At 45.6% G+C, this 19320-nt stretch overlaps 1 protein-coding gene across 1 annotated transcript in view; it reads right to left on the bottom strand.

The window, feature by feature from the left end:
• The window catches only part of msrab (methionine sulfoxide reductase Ab), a gene marked incomplete at its 5' end in the record, with an annotated part of 33892 nt that extends 16366 nt beyond the window's left edge, over positions 1-17526 (bottom strand). The window contains 6 exon segments of the mRNA XM_083998888.1: positions 6387-6491; positions 10508-10627; positions 10798-10866; positions 17185-17422; positions 17425-17481; positions 17485-17526. Coding sequence (XP_083855014.1) covers positions 6387-6491; positions 10508-10627; positions 10798-10866; positions 17185-17422; positions 17425-17481; positions 17485-17526 — 631 coding nt within the window.
• Between the last annotated feature and the right edge of the window lie 1794 nt (positions 17527-19320).

Below are 19320 nucleotides of genomic sequence, written 5' to 3'. Positions count from 1 at the left end.
AAAAAAATGTTATTACAGAGACGGAAGAATACACGAAGAATTCAAGCTATTGTCAGTGTCCGCAATATTTAAGAAATGTTTCTGCGTAATTGGCGACTTTTCGCATCCTTCTGAGTTTGGAGGAAAAACATTTGAAATGAAGTTGGAATTATTGCACTTGGCGCTGCGTACCAATTAGAGTGCAGAGCTGCCACTAATGAACAATCTCATGTAAGTTTTCTTTTTCTTCCCTCTTTTTTTTTACCTCTGTATCCCCTTCCTCTACCTCCAATTCCCTGCACTGTCATTCAGTGTAACATTAACTTCACCCACTTCAGGCATACCCCAGCCATCCACACATCAACAAGGATTATTTAGCTGGAGAAGCCTGACCAGCTATCGTCACTTCTACTATTCTAGCGCACTATGGAAAAAAAAAAGAAAAAAAGAAAAACCATAATGCCTGATAACTGCCGTCTTCCCTCTGTGTGTGTGTGTGTGTGTGTGCGTGCGTGATAGTACTCAGGGTTGTGCTGTGCCCCGCGGTCCCGTTACGACTGTGTGCGTGCCAGCAGAGCCCTCTCCTCCTCTCCTCTCTCAGCTGCTATTTTTGCCCTGTTCTTATGTAAGCTGCTCCTGATGGGCTGGAGACAGAGGCAGAGAACGGAGTTGGGATGGTGAGAGCATCCCCAGCGGATACACACATACACTCAGCTGCACGTGCAAACACATGCGCACACACACACACACACACACACACACACACACACACAAAGTGTATATATCTATATATATATATATATATATGTAAGACATATGCAAACACACAGAGGAAAAAAAACAGAAAGTGATGCTCCTGGCTGTCAGATAGTGACACTACACATACGGGGGCAACCTTAAAGCATCAGTGGAAGAGTGTGTGTGTGTGTGTTTGTGTCCCGCCAATGCCACCGTGCATGTGTGCAGATGAGACGCTGATGTGTAAATGTATATCATGTAGATCATCACTGCACTAACTACTGTCATCTCTTTTTACTCCTCTCTCTCTCTCTCTCTCTCTCTCCTTAGCTTTCATTTTCTGCTCCCTGCTGGAGCAGAGCTCTCTAACGTGATCGCTTCATGGTTCTGGGCATCTTGTCAGCGCACTGTGACTCTGGCCCTTGTGCTGTTTATTTTTGGCCGCATCTAAATCTAACAGGCAGAGCTTGTTCTACTGTTGAACCCAAATCAATCCGGATGAGAGCACAAGTTGAATTCCTAATGTTTAAGTCAGTGATATCATATTGGAAACTTTTATGTTAGACAGTATTCAGATTTGCTGTTTGAATAAATGCTGCAAATACGTCGAACATTTCTTTCGTAGCCTGTAATCACTCTCACAAATAACACACGGCTTTGCAAACAGTTACATTTTTATTTAATTGATACATTTCTATTCACTTTATTTTCAAATAGAAAATAAACAGAAATATCCAATGAACATGGCTACAAACTATAATAAGAATATTATTACTATGACTTCTTCAATTTTCTGTTTACAATGAGCTCCTGAATCAGTTTCACTTCCCTGCAGGCAATAGGTTTAAAAATAAATATATTGATTTTTCAAATGCCACACATCTTATTTTGAAGCTTAACTCTTTTAGTACAGTTCATCTGATTTTGTGTGATGTCAACTCAATTTGCCAGAACTCAAATGCCAGTTTTCATAACTTGAAATTCAGGCTGACAGTGTTTTAACTATATGTGTGCATAATCATTTACCAGTGATTAATAAGCTACAGTAACACAGAGGTTTCTAATCAACAACTAAAGCTGAGGCTGTGATGTAATGTAATGTATTTTAGTTTTTATTTTATTTAACAGTTTGTTTGGTTAGTTGCTCTTTTCTCTTCTACTTGCCATTTTATTTCTCCCATATTATTCCAGAGAACATTCATTTCCATTGATGCAGAAATGTAGATAAAAACTTAAGTCTTATGAATGTAGGATTTAAAAAGAAAAAAAAGCGCATTATAAGTTATAAAGCTGCACCATAATCAAATGGACACACACATCTCCACCCCCCACGGTGTGCACACACGTGCCGCAATCTCCATAAATTAGGGCTGTCAGCGTGTGTGAGGGTGTAATAAATGACACCTGGTAATGAGCAAGCCATTCTCAGCCAACCAGGGGAGACAGAAAGAGGTATGGTTAGGAGTGTGGGGGTGGCAGAGGTCACAGGTCAGGGGTCAAGGTCAGCTCCTGTGGGGTTTGGCTTTAGATAGAGGGGAGACCCCTAAATTAAGGGTTGTGGTGACACAGGGGGAGACACGGGGGGACCCCAACAGGGAATTGGCGTGTGTCGCAGCCAGCTGGGGAGGAGATATAGAAATGGAATATTCATGCTAATTTCAATTGTCAGAAAGAAACCGCCACCAGCATGACTTAGCAGATTGTTGACAGCTTGATATATGTCTATTTGAGTGTGGGTTATAAGCCCTATATATAACATAACACAGACTATATGTCCTGTGCAGTGATGACACGATGCATTTTGGAAAAAAATAGAAAAAAGAAACATTTAAATGAACAAAAATCGCCACCATCACTGATTTTCAAGATGCACTTACCTGTTTAATTGACCTGCAATACATCTCTTTTCTACCGTGTGCTCCTTCAACATCCATCTACAAGGGGGAGCATGCATGTACGTGGAGATGCTATCAAATGAGGACAGCCGCGTCGGCCGACTTAGCTGTGCATTTGTGTTTTTGTGTCTACCGGCATATGCCTGCGATGCCTGTTCACTGACGCAGCATCAGCAGCCCACACCATAAATACTGCATGGCCTCGAAAAATAGAAGAGGATGGAGGGAACGAGGGAAAAGGAGAAGGAAAAGAGATGAGGAGGAAACAAAGAGGAGGGGAAAAGCCTCGGTTGTTAAGATGAAGGGCGGCTGGGGGGGTGCGGAGGAAGAGTTTTTTTTTTTTTTTTTTTAGGTTGGGGGGTTGGGGGTGGGGGGGTGACTAAGAGATAAAAGAGGAGAGAGTTGATGCGAGTGTGTTTGTGTGATGAGCGGATGGCCTCGGGGAGCGGTCGACTCTCTGAGCTGCTGTGCGGATGTGCTGACGGGCTCCGGGGCTGTTTGCTCACTCGCTCGGCCCTCTGCTCCGCTCACCGCAAAAGGGGACAGGGGCGGAGAGGTGGAGAGGTGGTGGGGGGGGGCAGGTGAGACGTGAGAGGTGGGCGCAAAGAAGGGGTGAGACAGAGAGAGAGCTGGAAAACTGGTAAAGAAAGTGTAAAACTGAACGGAGGGGAAAGAACTGAAGAAATGGGGAAAAAAATGAAACAAGAAATAAGTGAACAAGTGGATGAAGAGGAAGGGAAGTGACCTTATGTTTGAATAGGTCAGAGAGCGAAAAAAAAACAAAAAAAAACGACAGAAGTAGCTAGATAAGGTGCCTCTATCCTCCAATGGCTGCAGATAAAAGTGAAATGCGGCCTTCTCTGAGGAAACATTGGGTGAACAAACTGACGTGCCGCTGGTGCAGCTGTGCGCACTCACCCTCCGCATGTTCTGTGCGCACGCGTTATGCCTATCCGCATGTGTGCACAAATGGGGTAAAGCTGCCTTTGAGTGGGCATAATGAGCACTTGTGCATAATGTGAAGTGAACAGTATGCTTGCGTATGACGATGCGTGCGCAATTGATCCGCAGTGTGTGAAAAGAACGAGCACAATGTGTTTGCATCACGACAGAGATCACTCTAAACACATCAGATCATCCTTCTCAACCGCTGCGACGAAACACAACTGCTGTGTTACCCTCTGACGTGTGGACGACACTCTCGAGTGCAGAGAGTTCGCCCTGTGCTCCGGTGTCTCCACATACTTGCATCCACACAGGAGGTTGTGTTACTGAAGAGTTGTCATAATGCAGACATAAGAAACTTGTAATATGGGAGCGTGTTGAATGGGGGGTCTTTATGCAACATCCCAGGGAAGCCAGCAGATTGAGACTAGTGTTGCTGAATATGGAAAGAGGGCATACAGCAAAGGCTGCTGGGAGTTTCTGATTGGCTGCTAATGTTGCTATCCAGGCTGGGATTGGTGGAGCTGACGCAGCCCGACATCACGTTGTCGGGACTAAACCCTTTTGAACTGAGGCAAAGCAGTGAGGCACGGCTCTCAAAACACACACACACGCACGCACGCACGTACACACATATTCTTGCAGATACACACCTACATACACACATTAAAAGGAAGTATTGCATGCCACTGAGCATGATCTATACATGATAGTTGTAGAGGCACTCCAACATAGTGTGTAGATGAAACAGGACGGGCTCAGCGTTGATAATTCAGGAGAAAACGGAATTCGTAATGTTCCCGGGCTCGTCTCCATGTACGATGATCTCAAGTGAATCTGTGCAGTTAAAAGAGGGGAAAAAAGAGCAAACTTCCTTAACTTCTCCATTCTCTTTTAAGCCCAGCTCTAAGGTGGACAGAATAAATCGGAGCTTAAGCATGCGTGAAGGCACAGCGAGCGGGCCCCTTTCCACCTCTCCACGCCACATTTGTCAAATCAGAGGAATTTCTGCTACACGTGAACCCAGAGTCGGAGACGAAGAGAGGCGGCGGGGAGTTAACGCTCCCAAGAAAAAGGACGTACGTTTGAGTTTGCGGTTCGAAGTATGTCACCTGGTCTTAACTGTGACCCAAAAAAAAAAAAAAAACACACAACAACACACAACTAGTGGAGTGCATAGACAATAAGCTGCATGCTATTAATAAAACATGAGATGAGACAAGGCAGTGAGTCAGGGGAAATGCATGACTACTCGTTTGGCCTCAGTGCCGTCGCCCTGTGGCGTGTCGGCTCGACTCTGCGTGTGCCTTTGCCCGTAGTAAGATGTGTCTCTGCCCTTGGCTACAGAGAACGGGAGAAGAAATCTCTTCTGATCGGCGTTCTTGCGGTTCTGGGGATGAACCTGAATACTGTAAACCCACCTCTGGCGGAACAAGTGGAGCGAAATGTGAAGAAATGTACGATGTATTTAGCAGGTTGGCCGTGAAAGATGCACAAACACGGCTGACATTTTTTTTGTGTATTTGGGTCACACAGTGTATGAGAGAGCAATCATGACAGATGTAAAAGAGATGACAGAACTGACGTGGGTTAACGTCGCCGAGTGTGTAGTGTGTGTGTGCGTGTGTGTGCGTGTGTGAAAGAGAGAGAGCCTGTTTTAAAGCTGAAGGTCGGGCCTATGAATCTTTGATCCATCTCTTCCCAACTTGTCATGCCCCTCCCTACATTCAACATGAGTGAGCAGAGTACCTCTTTGCCTGTCCTTTCGCTCTCTCACACTCACACACACACTCGCGCACACACACTCACACACTCGCACACTTACACACACACCCTCCCCGTGCCCTCCCGGTGCATTAATGTTCTTACATCACCTCCTCCAGTGAGCAGAGAAAACAAGAGAGCAAGACACTCGGAAGAGAAGAGATGGGAGCGATGGGTTCTTTTTTTTAGGGGGGGGGGTTGGGGGTTGGGGTTTTTTTTGTCAACGATGAGGAGGAGGAGGAGGAGGAGGAGGAGGAGAGAAGGAGTTGAGAGATGGGTGGGGAAGAGATGCGTGTCACTAAAGAGGAGAGGTGAGGGAACCAGGATTCAAAAGCTATGGAGTTTAATATATGCAGCACAATATAGAATAAAGTGTAGATGAACATGGATCAGAACCCATCTGAACCCCCCCCCCCTCTCCCCCCCGCAGTGTTTTAATTCCTTTGGTGAAATGTTACACCGTCATTGTAAAAGTTTTTGTACCAGTTTCCGGTGATTGACAACTTCAGAACCGTCGTCAAGGGAACAACCCCCGCCAATGAAAACGCAGAGAGAGCGCGATAAAACAAAAGTTCAGACATTATTCGACCCAGAAAAGAACAAATTTAGTATCATCAGTGAATCAGTCAGGAAAAGAAACGTGCACATGATGTGAATAACAAAAGAGGAAGGATTCCTCAGCTGGTTCAACATTGGACAAAGTACATGCCACGCACATGCTCTAACACACAGAGACATTTTCTTCTTTCTTTTTTTTTTAGGGAGTCGGGCCTTGAACACGCACCACACTGGTGTGTCTCTCCATGGATGGCTGGATCTCAGACACATTAACACTGTCTGGCGTTGGCTTACACCCATGAGACCCCCCCCCCCCCCCCCCCCCTTCCCTCCTCCCACATCCCCCACCCCCTAAACCCACCACCACCTCCAACAACGCACACGCAGGCACACGTCTGGGCATCATCCTTCTGCTCTAATACACCCTGTGCCCCTCGGGACGGGACTTATTTGAGGGCAACGTTTGGGTCTACGCAAGAGTGTGTGTATGTGTGTGTGTGACGCTACCTTGTGTGGGATCGTGACTCTCCCAAAAGCGTTTGAGCAACTTCTCAAGGCTGATGTCTTCAGGGGAGAAGACCACCCTCACCACCTCAGTGTGACCTGTCAGACCTAAAGGAGAAACACAAAGTCAAATTAATCAAAACCAAAATATGTGAAGGCTTTTCGCTCATGATGTCAGATGTCTGCTTGACTCATCGCTCCTTCCTCCTCCTCTTCCTCTGCTTGTCCCCTTGAAGTTTCACTCACAAATACTGGAAAAAAAAACAATTGATTATCACTAAAATAGACACAATTAGGCATGTGTGGAAAAAATGTATAGGGATAGCGTGCAAATATGTTGGGTGTATGAAGGTGAATGTATGAATGTGACTTCATGGTGAATCCACACACGGCTCTGTTATTGCTGGCACAATGGGGAGAGTGTGACAGAGCGAGGTTCACATGGAGAGAGAAAGAGTGTGAGAGAGAGGGCACAGTAAAGGTTGCAGCTTATGGTGGAGGTTGCCAAAAACACACACATGTACACACACACACACACACACACGTACACACATACACCCGCTCCTGTCTACAGCTGCCAGGACCTCAGAGCTTCAACATGCTGCCTGCAGGCACTCTCAAACTGCTTTAGGTCTCACATGCAGGTACGTACACACACACACGCACACACACACACAAACATATCAGAAAAGGTACGCTCACACACCTCATCCCAACGTACCGCTGCTAAGCGTACACACAGAGGCGTTGGCTAAGGATTGTTTCAGTTGTACCACTTCTGTTCTCGTGTTCACACATTACACATGCGCAGGTGTACAGAAATGGACACAGTATATATATACACACACACACACACACACACACGCATGCCCACACTGATACATGCATCAGGTGCAATGCAGATAATAGGAGGAAGCCTGCCAAATTCCAATTTCTGTCTCCAAATGACACCCAGCACGCCCAAAGGCCCAAAGGCCCAAAGGATCATCCCGTGCCAAACCACCATGGTAGACTTCACCTGTTAAAACCGTTGTTGCTTAAATCAAAAAACAGGAATAACTTTCAGGTGAGGGTACAACAACGAATAGTTTTTTGCTGGAGTTGTTCCCATTTTTTCTTCATGACAGCAACAAACATTATGCAGATTCTCTCAACATGTGGGACTGAACACTGTGCTGTAGGCTAAACATGGAGCGTCAACACGAACGACAGAAAGCAGTGCAACCTCCCAAAACCTGTTGGGATGTGTGGGGAAAAGTGTGCTGCTGCATGATCCATGATTTGCTCCATGATTTCTACACTTGTCCCACTTGAAGGGGGTGAAAGGCTGTAAAGTGATGCAGACCAGCACCGGTAAAGCTGCCAGAGAGTCAGCGTTTTTGCTGAAGGACACTTCAGCAGGTTGAATGGCTTTCTGTGTACAGACAGCGTCCCAAATCAAATCGCCACCCTGTTTCCCTTTGCTTTGTTTAATTGCTCCTGGCTGTTATAAACAGTCACAAGAAACTTCATAGGGATCTCTATACTATTATTAGGTGGGCTCACTAATGATAGACAGTAATGACAAGAATGGCCAGACCAGAAAAACAGCACTATTTGACACTTTCAGTACTTAACTTAATGACTATTTGATTTCCATGACAAGCAATAATGGTGGGGTAATTATTGTAAATTCTATAGCTGGATGGATTTATAGCTTTGTGTTAAGAGGTCACTATGTACCTATGGCAACTACATGTGGAAGCTCTGGGGCTACGCTGTAACTAACATGTGGTTTGTCAAAAATGTAACTACATGCTACAGAGGCTACAGAGATAAATGAAAAATGTGGACACTGCATGAATTGTGTCTGGCTTGTGTTTTCTCCTACACGTTTCGGATGCCAGTGGTGATGGATGAGAGTGAAAGCAACGTGAAGCATGTTGAAAAGGCAGAATTATCTTCTCAATTTCAGAGACACACATATGGCGAAGCCATTTACGTCGCAAATCTTAGGCTATCAACGGTCTCCATCACAGTGACTGAAACAACGTAAACACACCACCTGCGTGGAGTATACCAGGTCTGAGTAATGAAACCAGGCAGACCATCCCACCACCGCTTCCATCAGAAACACAGGTACTGTGGGGAGTATAATTAAAGTGTGATACAGCTCAGTCATGTATGATACACCAGCTTACAGCGATAACAACAAGTAAAATCCAACATTGCATTAAATCAAACCCTGAATCACAGGTCGACAGGAGAAGACAACCTTATATGTGGGATTAATTCAGTTTAAGAAGCAAAGACGGATGTTGTGGCATTGTTACACAATGACAAAACATCTCTTGGAGGAAGTTGAATTGGAGGGCTGGGGAAACAAAACACATGAACATCATAGCTTACGTATCTTTCCCTGGCCTTCACCAGTAGTTAGTTGCCTAAACTTGCACAAAAAAACTTCAGTGGCCCCGAGAGCTCAATGCACAACTACTGAAAACACATCCAAGTACACAAATATGCTGCAAATTGATGTGAAAACATCATGAATTTTAATATGTGCGCCGGTAAAAACTCATGTTAACTGTGGTGTGTTGAGCTCTCAGGGCCACCGTAGAAAACACTGCTATGAAGCCCTTTTTGGAACAACCATATGGGTCATTTGAAAAGATGCTGACAACATCAGCAACCTATTTTCTTGTAATGTTTTGAGAACTTTAGAGCTGAAGCACAAAAGGTTATATTGATTCCCAACAGCGAAACAAACTGAACTGTGCGTTAGTTGAGAAAAAAAAAATTGCCAATTGATAATTGATAATACCTCTCAGCTGTCTGTATCATCCGTCCTCTCAAGACAAACCTGGCTGCACCTCAACCTCTCTTATTTCTGTCTGTCAGACCATCCACCTATCTGCCTGTCCTTCCATCCTTCCCTGGCTCTGCTGACAGGTCCATCAGCCCCTTCTTTCCTGTCCGTCCGTCTGTCTGTCTGCCCTGGCTGTGTTGACAGCTCCTCGGTCTCATGCCGTCGCAGTGTTCTGCTCCGTCATGGCCACTGGAGCGACGCCTGCACTCTCTCAGCCGATGGACAGGCAACTATTCTTTCTCACACTTTTTTTTTCCCTCCTCCTCGTCAAATTTTCTTTTCCCCCCCTCAAAAGTTTATTTTACCAGTTCCCTCACTTGCTGCAGGTCTCAATCTCGCTTTCTCTGTCATCTGCCTCCATCTCCATCCTGACCATCTTGTTGCTGGGGAGCTCACAGAGAGAGAGAGAGAGAGAGCGAGAGAGAGGGGGAGACTGTGAGGCAGACAGATAGGAAACATACAATCCCTTGAAGGGCTCGGGCTCAGAAAGTCTGCCAGCCAAGCCCAAAGCATCTTTCCCCTCCTCTCCACGTCCCCCATGCTGCGCCTGCACCTAGACTCCACGCCTGCCTGCAATGATGTGCCCTCAGAAATGGAGCAGCCCCAAACTAACAGCTCATGACTTCTAAAACACAGGAGAGACACACGGGGTAAGAGCAAGAGCCCAGACATCTTCATTTGAATTATATATCAACTCCCTACATGATCTATTTGAATCTCATGATGATGAGGCTAACAGGAAGAAACAGATTCGGAGCCACGGAGAGGTAGCCAAACGTTTTCACAGCAAATATACAGAATTCAAGAATAAAGCGTCTTGTTCGTAGTCTTGAGGGGGGGAAAAAAAGCCCATTTATGGCGCTTCGTACACAGTAACTTCTGTTGGCAAAAAACGCCGCAGTACAGCACAGTACAGAGCCCAATCCTTACAAGTAGGTCATGGGGGGGTGGGGACGGGGGGTGCAGCCCATCTGGAGCAGTACATTCTGAGTAGTTGACTGCAGATGAAGGGAAGAAGGCGAGAGGATGAGAGTGCTGTGCTTAAAACACCCTTCCGACTCTTTTTTCTTTATCTTTTTCCTTTGCTTTTTTTTTTTTTTTGGGGTGGGGGGATGTCTTGAACCTTGACTGATCTTACCGAGAAATGTCCTGCCAACCTCCTTCACCTCCTCGCAGGAAAGCAGCAGGATTGGTTAATATGAATCAAAGTGTTGATGCTGTAAATAAACCAAAGAATTGAAAAAAAAAAATGAAAAAAAAGCGCAGGGTGTAGTACCTGAGCAGACCTCGTGGTAGGTGGGGTTGGGTGTGATGCCACCAGCGTAGCCCACTTGTGTGGAGAAGACCCCCGAGAGCCTCCAGAAAAGTCTCTCTGCTCCCCAGAAACAGCCCATTCCTGGACGTGATAGGCGGTGGTACGCAAACAAACACAAACACAAACCCACAGTGTATTAGTGCTTCTGTGCTCTCATACCAACCACAACATTTTTAACCACAATGTGTTGTGGCTATATATTCCATCTGGGTTATTTGTGATTAAAAAAACGTGTGATTGTGTGGTCTCACCAAACATGATGGTCTCCATGCCTTCTGGAAAAGGCTCCGCAGTGGGATTCCCACTGACTGCATGCTTTTCTGTGAAGGGACACAATGTGGAAAATCTGGTAACGGATCATAACAGTTGTTTCAACAGTGCAAATTACAGCTTGCGAGTTAAGAGGCCCATTAGCTGCTTCAACTAGGCCGCATAGGTCTGCACTTTGTTACAGGCTGACCCAGGCCAGCGGATCAGAGCCAGAGGCTTCTGTGCTGGAAGACATTTAAGAGATTACACGGCTTTGACCGCCATCCTATCCCTGCTGTCCTCCCCTCAATACGCACAATTAAACCCAGTTATTTTCTGATCTCTTTTTACTCTTGTGCATACTAGTGTGTCTTCAAATGTCGAGCGGACTGAGTGTGCGAGGCTTGGCACCATCAGGTGGCCACAAAAGCGAGGCCGACGACTACGCATCGGGGGAAACAACACTTGTTTAACCCCACAAGCAGGGGAAGGCCTCGCAAGCAGACCCAACGCTGTCCTAATCTTCCCCATGTTAAAAATACCCAGTAAGTAAAACAAACTGAAGTGCTGAGAGGTGGCAGGGGGGTGTCACTCTACTGCCAACTGTGCTGCCTGGAATTAGAGCGCTAAAAAGGAAGTGTATATGTGTGTGTGTGTGTGTGTGTGTGTGTGTGTAGCCCACAGATGTGTGAGGAGGATTAGGGTTTAAGAAGACTGAGGTGACTTAGCGTGCAAATCTCCACTAAGCAAGGCTGGTTTGTACTGCAACCACTAATATTAGTCTACAGATAAACAGGCCACAGGGTACACCGAGAGCTTAGGCACATACCAATAATGGCTGCTTGCTCCGCGTTCATTGTGTGATTGCTCTGCGGCCGCTCACAGATGAGATGTGTGACATTGACCTGAATACAAACAATCTCTAATCTGATACAGACATAATAGTTCATTTCCTAGATAGGCCCAGGATGATCTCTAACTGTGACAACAGGCCAAAGACCAACAGCTACCTGCAGTTTATTTCGGGCTTAAAATGATTACTGTAAAGCCACACAAGCGCTGAAAGGGAAGTGTTCTGCTGCCCATGCCGGGACCCTAAAGATTAACAGGTGTTTTGAGGAATATCGGCGGCAAGAGAGGCACCACAGCACTCGAGCTGATAACGGCTGTCTCGGTGTGCCACCTTAAGGGCACTTTTTGATATTAGACAAAAACTGTTTGGTTTTCTTTTTTCTCCGCAGTAACAGATTGCAGAAGCATAAAGGACTCCTAAAATGTCACAGAGGCCTGGCTGCCCTCGAGCGGATCCCTTCCTGCCCTCCCGTTGTGCCACAGTTCTGTCTTTTAGCAGCAGGTTTGGTCGGTACTGCCAGGTCACGTTCACGGGCACAGTCAGCTGCAGTCAAAGTATATCTGTGTCAGTGAGTGTCCCAGCTAAATGTTCTCGGTTCACATGGGTGACTGAAGGTGGTGGAAGGACGGGAGGAATCGTCAACCCTCTTTGAATTTGTTTGGTCTACATCCTCTGCTCACTCTCACCCTCTTGTCCTTCGTTTCTGGCCACAGCGATTAAAAAAAAAAAAAAAAGTAGTCAAGTTGCCAAATGTCTGAAAGAGAGAAAATTTGAGAGTGAGAGAGAGACAAGAGTGCGATAGGAGGAGGAGGAGTGGGAGGAGAGATCAGCCTGCCAAAACAATAAAAGGAGTAAATAGCCAGTGAGAAGCAACAGATGAGGGTAGCAGAGAGGCAGTGAAGGATTCTTTTGGCTTTCAGACCACCATGCCTTTGAGCGCTATATGAAAAGACCAAGCACTTCATCCAAGAGAGAACACAGAGAAAACAAACAAGCAAACAAATAAACAAACAAAAAAAAGAGAGAGTGGTAGAATGAAGACAGCCAAGAACACGCCGACACAGCACTGTCCAGAGAAGCCAGCTCCGAGCCAAAACTCCCCGCCCTCTCGTCTCTCTCAGCTGCTCTCCATCTTCAACTTCACACTCTCTTCCTCACACCACCACTTCCCATCCCTCACTCCCCTCTTTTACAAAAAAAAAAAAACACACGTGTGCGCCCGCCTGCACGCGCACAAGAACGCAATCAGCCGCACAATCGCTCGCACGCCAACCTCTGCTGTGGGTATTTCTCCCATGGAGCAGCTGGCAGAGGTCCAGGCGGTGCCAGGCTGGCTCCTTTCACTGTGCCTAGCCCAGCATTCCCCCCTGCCAGCCCAGTGCCCACACCCTATTCTGCCAGAATTACCCCACCTAACACACACACACACACACACACACACACAGGCACTGAGAAAGAACTGGCTGAATACCCTCACTACGCTGCCTCACTACGCCAGCAAAAGAAAGAACAGAGGACGACAAAAAACAAGCAGGGAGGGTGACTGACTGAGCTTACAAAAGAAGAAAACAGGCTGAATATGGGGGAAGGATTCATGAAGAGGATTTTTTTTTCCAACTTGGATGAGATATGGGCGTAATTTCTTTTGTGCGCCTTTGTTTTTGAGGATATCTGAAAAGCGCAGTGCAGCCTATACAGTACAGCGGGACTGAAGCGGAATACTTTGGTCACCTTTTGTTGCTTTTTTAGCTTGTTGGTTGTAGGCGGCTGGACCAGAACCAAAACATCGGACCCGCTTGCCCTGCTACTCTGCTTGTATCATGATTAACCATCAGTCAAGGACACAACAATCTGTCTGTTGCTTAGCGGATAATAACTTCCAGTTTGACTTGTTTCGGCGGGTATTTAGTCTTTGTTACCCTCCGGTTCTACCCGCGGTCCTGTGTTTCTCACCCATAGAAGTCCGAGTGCTGGTGCCCCCCTCACGCAGAGGCACGGGAGAGGTACTATCGCTGGATGCCAAAACTGGTGACGGAAAGGTTGATTTCCAGGCTGTTCTGTTTATTTCCTTCCAAAAATCCATTCTCTCCCTTTCCCTCTCTTTTCCTCTTCCCTCCCTCTCACTACTCCTCTTTCTAGCTTCACACAGGTTGGCAGGGAGTCAGACACGAGTCGTCGTCGGAGGCTGATGCTTTATACTGGTGCCAACTACCCTCTGCTGTATGGGAGGATGGGTAGGGGGCGAGAAAGAATGGGGCAAAGAAGGGGAGGGGAGGAAAAAGGGCTGATGGGAGGTGGTCCATTTTTAAGAACAGTAAGAGGTAAGTAAAGGAAATGATGCTGCTGTGGCCTCAAAACAACATCAACACAACTTGGTACTGTGGCATACATACACATGAAGCTGCCTGTGTGCTCAGGCTGGGGGAAACTGTCGAGGCTCAGGAAAGTACAACTTTCAAGCCATCCATGAATTCCATACATATTGTAGCCTAGCAACAGAAACAGTTGCTATGGAGAAGAGTATCTACCATAGCACTGACGCCATTATCTTCCTCAAGCAAGATGGAGGCACATCCTGTTGGGGACGGCTCAAACGTGGGGGGAGGGGGTCGTGCTGTTCAGCATTTATGTATAAATGCATCTTGTTTAATTCTCTAGCAAAAGGAAATTCATCTTGACAGTCTCCCACAGCGGATACATGAGAGCAAATCCATTCATTTTCTATACAGCTTACTCTCCTCAGGTGCATGCCACACTATTATTCAGAGTCTCCAAATCACCTAAGTGACTGGGAAGGAAGCCAGGACACCCGAAGGAGACCCATGCAGAACATGCAAACTCCAGACTTAACATTAGGTCTAACCACACTACATTCCTGCGCTGGGGCAGCAGAGCTAATCACTGAGCCACAGTGTTGCCCATGAGCACATATTTCTCTTTTAATTTGTCCAGTGTTTGTTTGCTTAATTTGCATGCTCTCCCACTTACTTACACGTTTCTCTTACCCTCTGAGCTCATTGCTAAAGTCAGAGAGCAAGGGCATCTGGAGACAGCAGAGATGAGAAAACAACAGAGAAATAATGCCAGAAATATATCTTCGCCATGAACCTGCTTTAAAGAGTTATGGAGAAGCATGTAACAGAGATTGATTTTGGTCAGCTGACCTCCCCCATCCTGTTTGGAAGAAATATTGGCAGTCTACTCTGCACTGACTCAAAATAATAGCTACTGTGCCCCTACCATGTAGCAATCTGCCACTGGATCATTCTCGCCAAGGTCACAGAGTACATTATACACAGTGGAGCGAGTGGGGGAACAGAGGACGCCGGGACATCTGAACAAGGAATAAGGAGCTTCTTTAAAGAGGCAACTTTCAAAAATTAGTGATTTTCATGGTACAAAGGGGACAAATGTGTCCTCACACTCACACACAAGGCTGGGACTGCACAGTGTGGAGACAGTCCTTGCAACCCCTACTACTCATGCTTACTGGCCCAGACTGACAAACACAGAAGCATGCTATTCCAACACACACACACACACACACACACACACACACACACACACACACACACACACACACACACTCTAGAACAACCCCATCCCCACCTAAGCTGCCCCCCACGGTGAAAGGGGAGGAACAGATTTCTGCCATGCGGTGTCTCCGAGCTGCTCCGACAGACGGAGCAGGAACTTACGACGGGGCGGAGCCTTCATGCGCATAATGCCCAGATGGGCCCCTGGACGCTGCGGCACCGCTTCCTCCTATGAAACTCACACCCAGCTCCCACAATGCACTTTGCGGATGCTCACGTCTGAGTAGAGAGACTGAGACTGGCACTGGGTTCAAATCGCATCATTTTTAAAAATCATTTGTCGCAGACCCCTACGAGCCCTCCTGTCCTAAAATAGTAAGATAAAAAGATGAATGAAAGGACAAGACGGACAGAGGTGTGAGCGAGAGGTTTGACTGGGGCCTATACCCAAAAATGAATGAAATTATGGGAAAAGTACGAGTATGATGTGTTAATTTCATGCACCAACACATAGCAAAAACTTTAAAACAATATAGTAACTTAGATGTCATATTCTCGCTGAGTGTCTCTGACAGTGCTGGGAACTTGATCCTTACAGATTTGCTTTATCCCAGTTTAATCATCAACTATTTGTAACACAATCCTACCATATATCCCAACAGGCTTTTTGCTGCCACTTCAGATTTTGTAGTTGACTCAGAGATTTCATCACTGTCCCCAAAGAGGCTAAAAAAAAAGTATTAACACACGTGTACCTAGACATGCTTGGTTTGTAAGGTTAAGATACTAGATTTGGCTCCCTCGGGCCAAAATTCAAAGGAAGAGGAGGGAGGAAATCACTGTTGATAAAGGAAATAACCTTATGCTGTGTGAAAATCTCAAGAATCAAGCACGTTTATGTGATACTTCAGAGTAATAGCATGGTAGTTGCCAACCTTTTTATATTCTAAGTCAGTGCGAGAGAGAATATATTAACTGAAAAAGAGCTGGCAGCTGTCCATCAGGAGTCATTGCACTTCATCCACTGTTGCTTACTTAGGGTGATTCTCTACAGCCAAAGTCATAACGAGCTCAAAAAACGCTTAAGTATTCTGAACTAGACTTAGACTATTTGTTCATTTTGAAAACTGGGCACGTTTGAGCTACCACTTCCTGCGAAAAGTGGTCTCTTAACAACAGACCTTGGACATATCCTGTGACTATAATTTCAGTCTGAGATTGTGATTGTGTCATCTGATCACCGCACCTTCCGTTTATCCGACAGACAGCGAAACCACTTGTTTGGATTGATCTCTAACCCAAACTTCATCAGACACAAGGGCACGTCAAGCGGACTATTGGCCAAAGATTCTCAACTTTCTCGTGTCAAGGGCTCTACTGGTAAAGAAAGTTTAAACGACAGACGTCCACTTGACAAAGATTTTGTCCCTGGAGCCTGTAATCTGTAATGTGATGTTTTTATTTCTTTTCTGCTGTCTGTGTTTTCAGCAGAATACAGGTATTAGGGAAGTTCAAGGCTACGGTCACACAAGTAATATCCTTTTTTCTGTCTTCGATGGTGCAAATGTCCAATGAAAGAACTTTAAATTCTGACTGATAATTTTTTTTCTGAGGGAGCAGGACATGACATCACTGTATGATGACATACAGAAAATGGGAACAGGAAAAGGAAGCTCTCCTCCTGTCCCTTGCTATCTGCTTACATCACTTATTCAAAAGTTCAACTTACGTTAAACTAATCATTGTTTACAGCTCAATAAAAGCTAAACAGTTGCATTTCAATATGAATTCCATCAGTGTCATTTCACTTAACACACTCCTGAGCTCCTGTTTCCTGTCATTACTTTCACATGAGCTCCACTGATGTCAGTCGCGTGCACTGTACCTCGAGCACGTGCACAGTTTATCAGGTGTCATCCTCGCGCCAGCTCTCTGTCATTCTGGAAACTTACTTTTCTTTTTTTATTTTGGTTTAACACCGCGTGTTATTTATTTATTACCTGTCACGACCATTTTCTCGTCCCTTCCCTTCAGAGCGCGGTTTCTGCTCGGCAGCTGAGTCTTATCTGACATTGTGTCCGCGGCAGCGATCGACACAGAGACCAGAAGGAGCCAAACTGTGTGTGTTTGTGTTTGGGAGAACCACTGTGGTGAAAATGGCCGAGTCTTCCGGGATGCCTCCATAACGCCACGCTGTTGCGTTTCGCTTCTTTTCCTTTTTTTCTCTCTCCAGCGGGGATGGGAAACAGAGGGAGGGAGGGGGAGGAGGGGTTGGAGAGACGGCGGCGAAAACGCCATCAATATGAATATTCATCGTGCGTGGGCAACGTCGTGCACTGCATATTAACTAGTCAAGGGGTTAATATGACTTTGGCACAAAAGCCTACAGTGCACCGTGTGCGGGAACGAAATTAAATTTAAATAAATATCCACGCCGTTCAGCATGCAAATGAGCTCTCGCCAATTATCAGCTCTCATTCTGTGGGAGGTGTTTCTGGTGGATCAGGTTAGAGTATGGACGTATGGGTGGGTAGGTTTTCCCTTTGTGGTTGGTTTTTACATCAAGGAACGTGTGTTTGGGATTAATGTGGACGACTAACAGCTTCAAGACTCCACTGTGAACAGCCTTTTAAAAACTGCTCCATCCCTGATTGATGTATTATGGAAACGTTGGGAAGCCTCTGCAAAGAAAACAGTGGTTGTGTTCCTATAGAGACAGTTGAGTCAGTCCCTGTGTGTGGTGCTATCTGGCACTCAACACTGACCATATGATGCTTTCATCTCCAAAAGCACCAGAGTGATTCATATAAGATGCAATGCAGAGATTGATTATGCTCTGCCCACTTGGAGAGAGGTATCCCATATGTGATTTAAACACATCTTATTCCAGCAGGATCCCATGTTGAGTCTCTTTACCTCTAATTATTTTATTTTTAGAAAATATGTCATGTTGGTCCTGAAACCTATGCACTGCAACTTAACCCAAACAAGCCTGCTGCAGGTAGCACAGACAAGGAGGCACGCTTTACATCCACGTCCACACAGTCATTGCTTGTAACCTCAAAAGTCACAAAGTATTGAACAATTGTACGATAATGCTGTTTGTCAATTGTGCATCAAGGTCTGTCACCTGCCCTGTGTTACTTGCTGCACGTTTATTTTGTCAGTAGTGCATCAAGCTCTCACTGCCACCAATATATTAGGTCAATATTTAAAGCAGAAGTAAGCGGAATATTTGTGTTAATATAAGTCTTAAATAGTTATATCTTCCGACGGCAATCACTTATAGAGTGTTTGGTCTGAAACACGGGTCTGTCAGTCACTCTGCTCTGCTGTAAGCCGAGGAGAAAACTTTCCTTGTATCCTACAACCTTTATCGAATGAGGAGATACGGACGGCATAAAGGGGCGGTCCTCTCTGTGTGTGCAGCCAAGGGATGCGCGTGAATGTGGTGACGTAGGGACGAGGGCGGGGACTGCTAACTCCATCGGCTGACAAGAAGTTAGCCAAAACGACCGGATTGCTTACTTCTGTTTTAAGTCCTTTCAATGAATGATAGCTATACCTGTTCCTGCCTGGTTAGTCTTTGGGATATTTTTTTAAAGACATTGCATCCTCTGTCATATCTACTGTTGTAAAAAATAAAACAAAACCAGAAAGTTTTAAACTGCAGAGAGATCAAGTCTTCAAACAAGTCACATCAAATAAAGACTCTAAGGGGTGACTCTAAAAGTCAAAATTACTTGAAAATGACTGACTAGAACATCAGTACAGGTGCGGACATACACAACACAATGACAATCACACATAACAATAGCAACACAGACACACATGTCATGTCACACATAAACACGAATGTCGATGTTCAGGATGTGTTTGAGTTATGAAGTTGCATGACTCATATTTTGGACAATAAAGAACAAAGCTGAAGCACACCGGTTGGTTGATTGATAGAAAAAGAACTGGCAATGATTTTGGTGAATCAGTTCAATTATTTCAAAATTCCAAACTCTCTCTGGCTCCACCCTCTCCACCGAGAGGGGTTCAGTGTTCTTGACTGTTTGTTTTTTATATGTGAACCAAATATCTGTAGGTTTGTAACTCTTCTGCATTTGAAGACATTGCCATGGACTCTC

This window comes from Trachurus trachurus (genome assembly GCF_905171665.1).
Source record: "Trachurus trachurus genome assembly, chromosome: 22".
Classification (NCBI taxonomy): domain Eukaryota; kingdom Metazoa; phylum Chordata; class Actinopteri; order Carangiformes; family Carangidae; genus Trachurus; species Trachurus trachurus.
The sequence above is the reverse complement of the archived record's forward strand: the minus strand, read 5'-3'. Positions and strand labels throughout refer to the sequence as shown.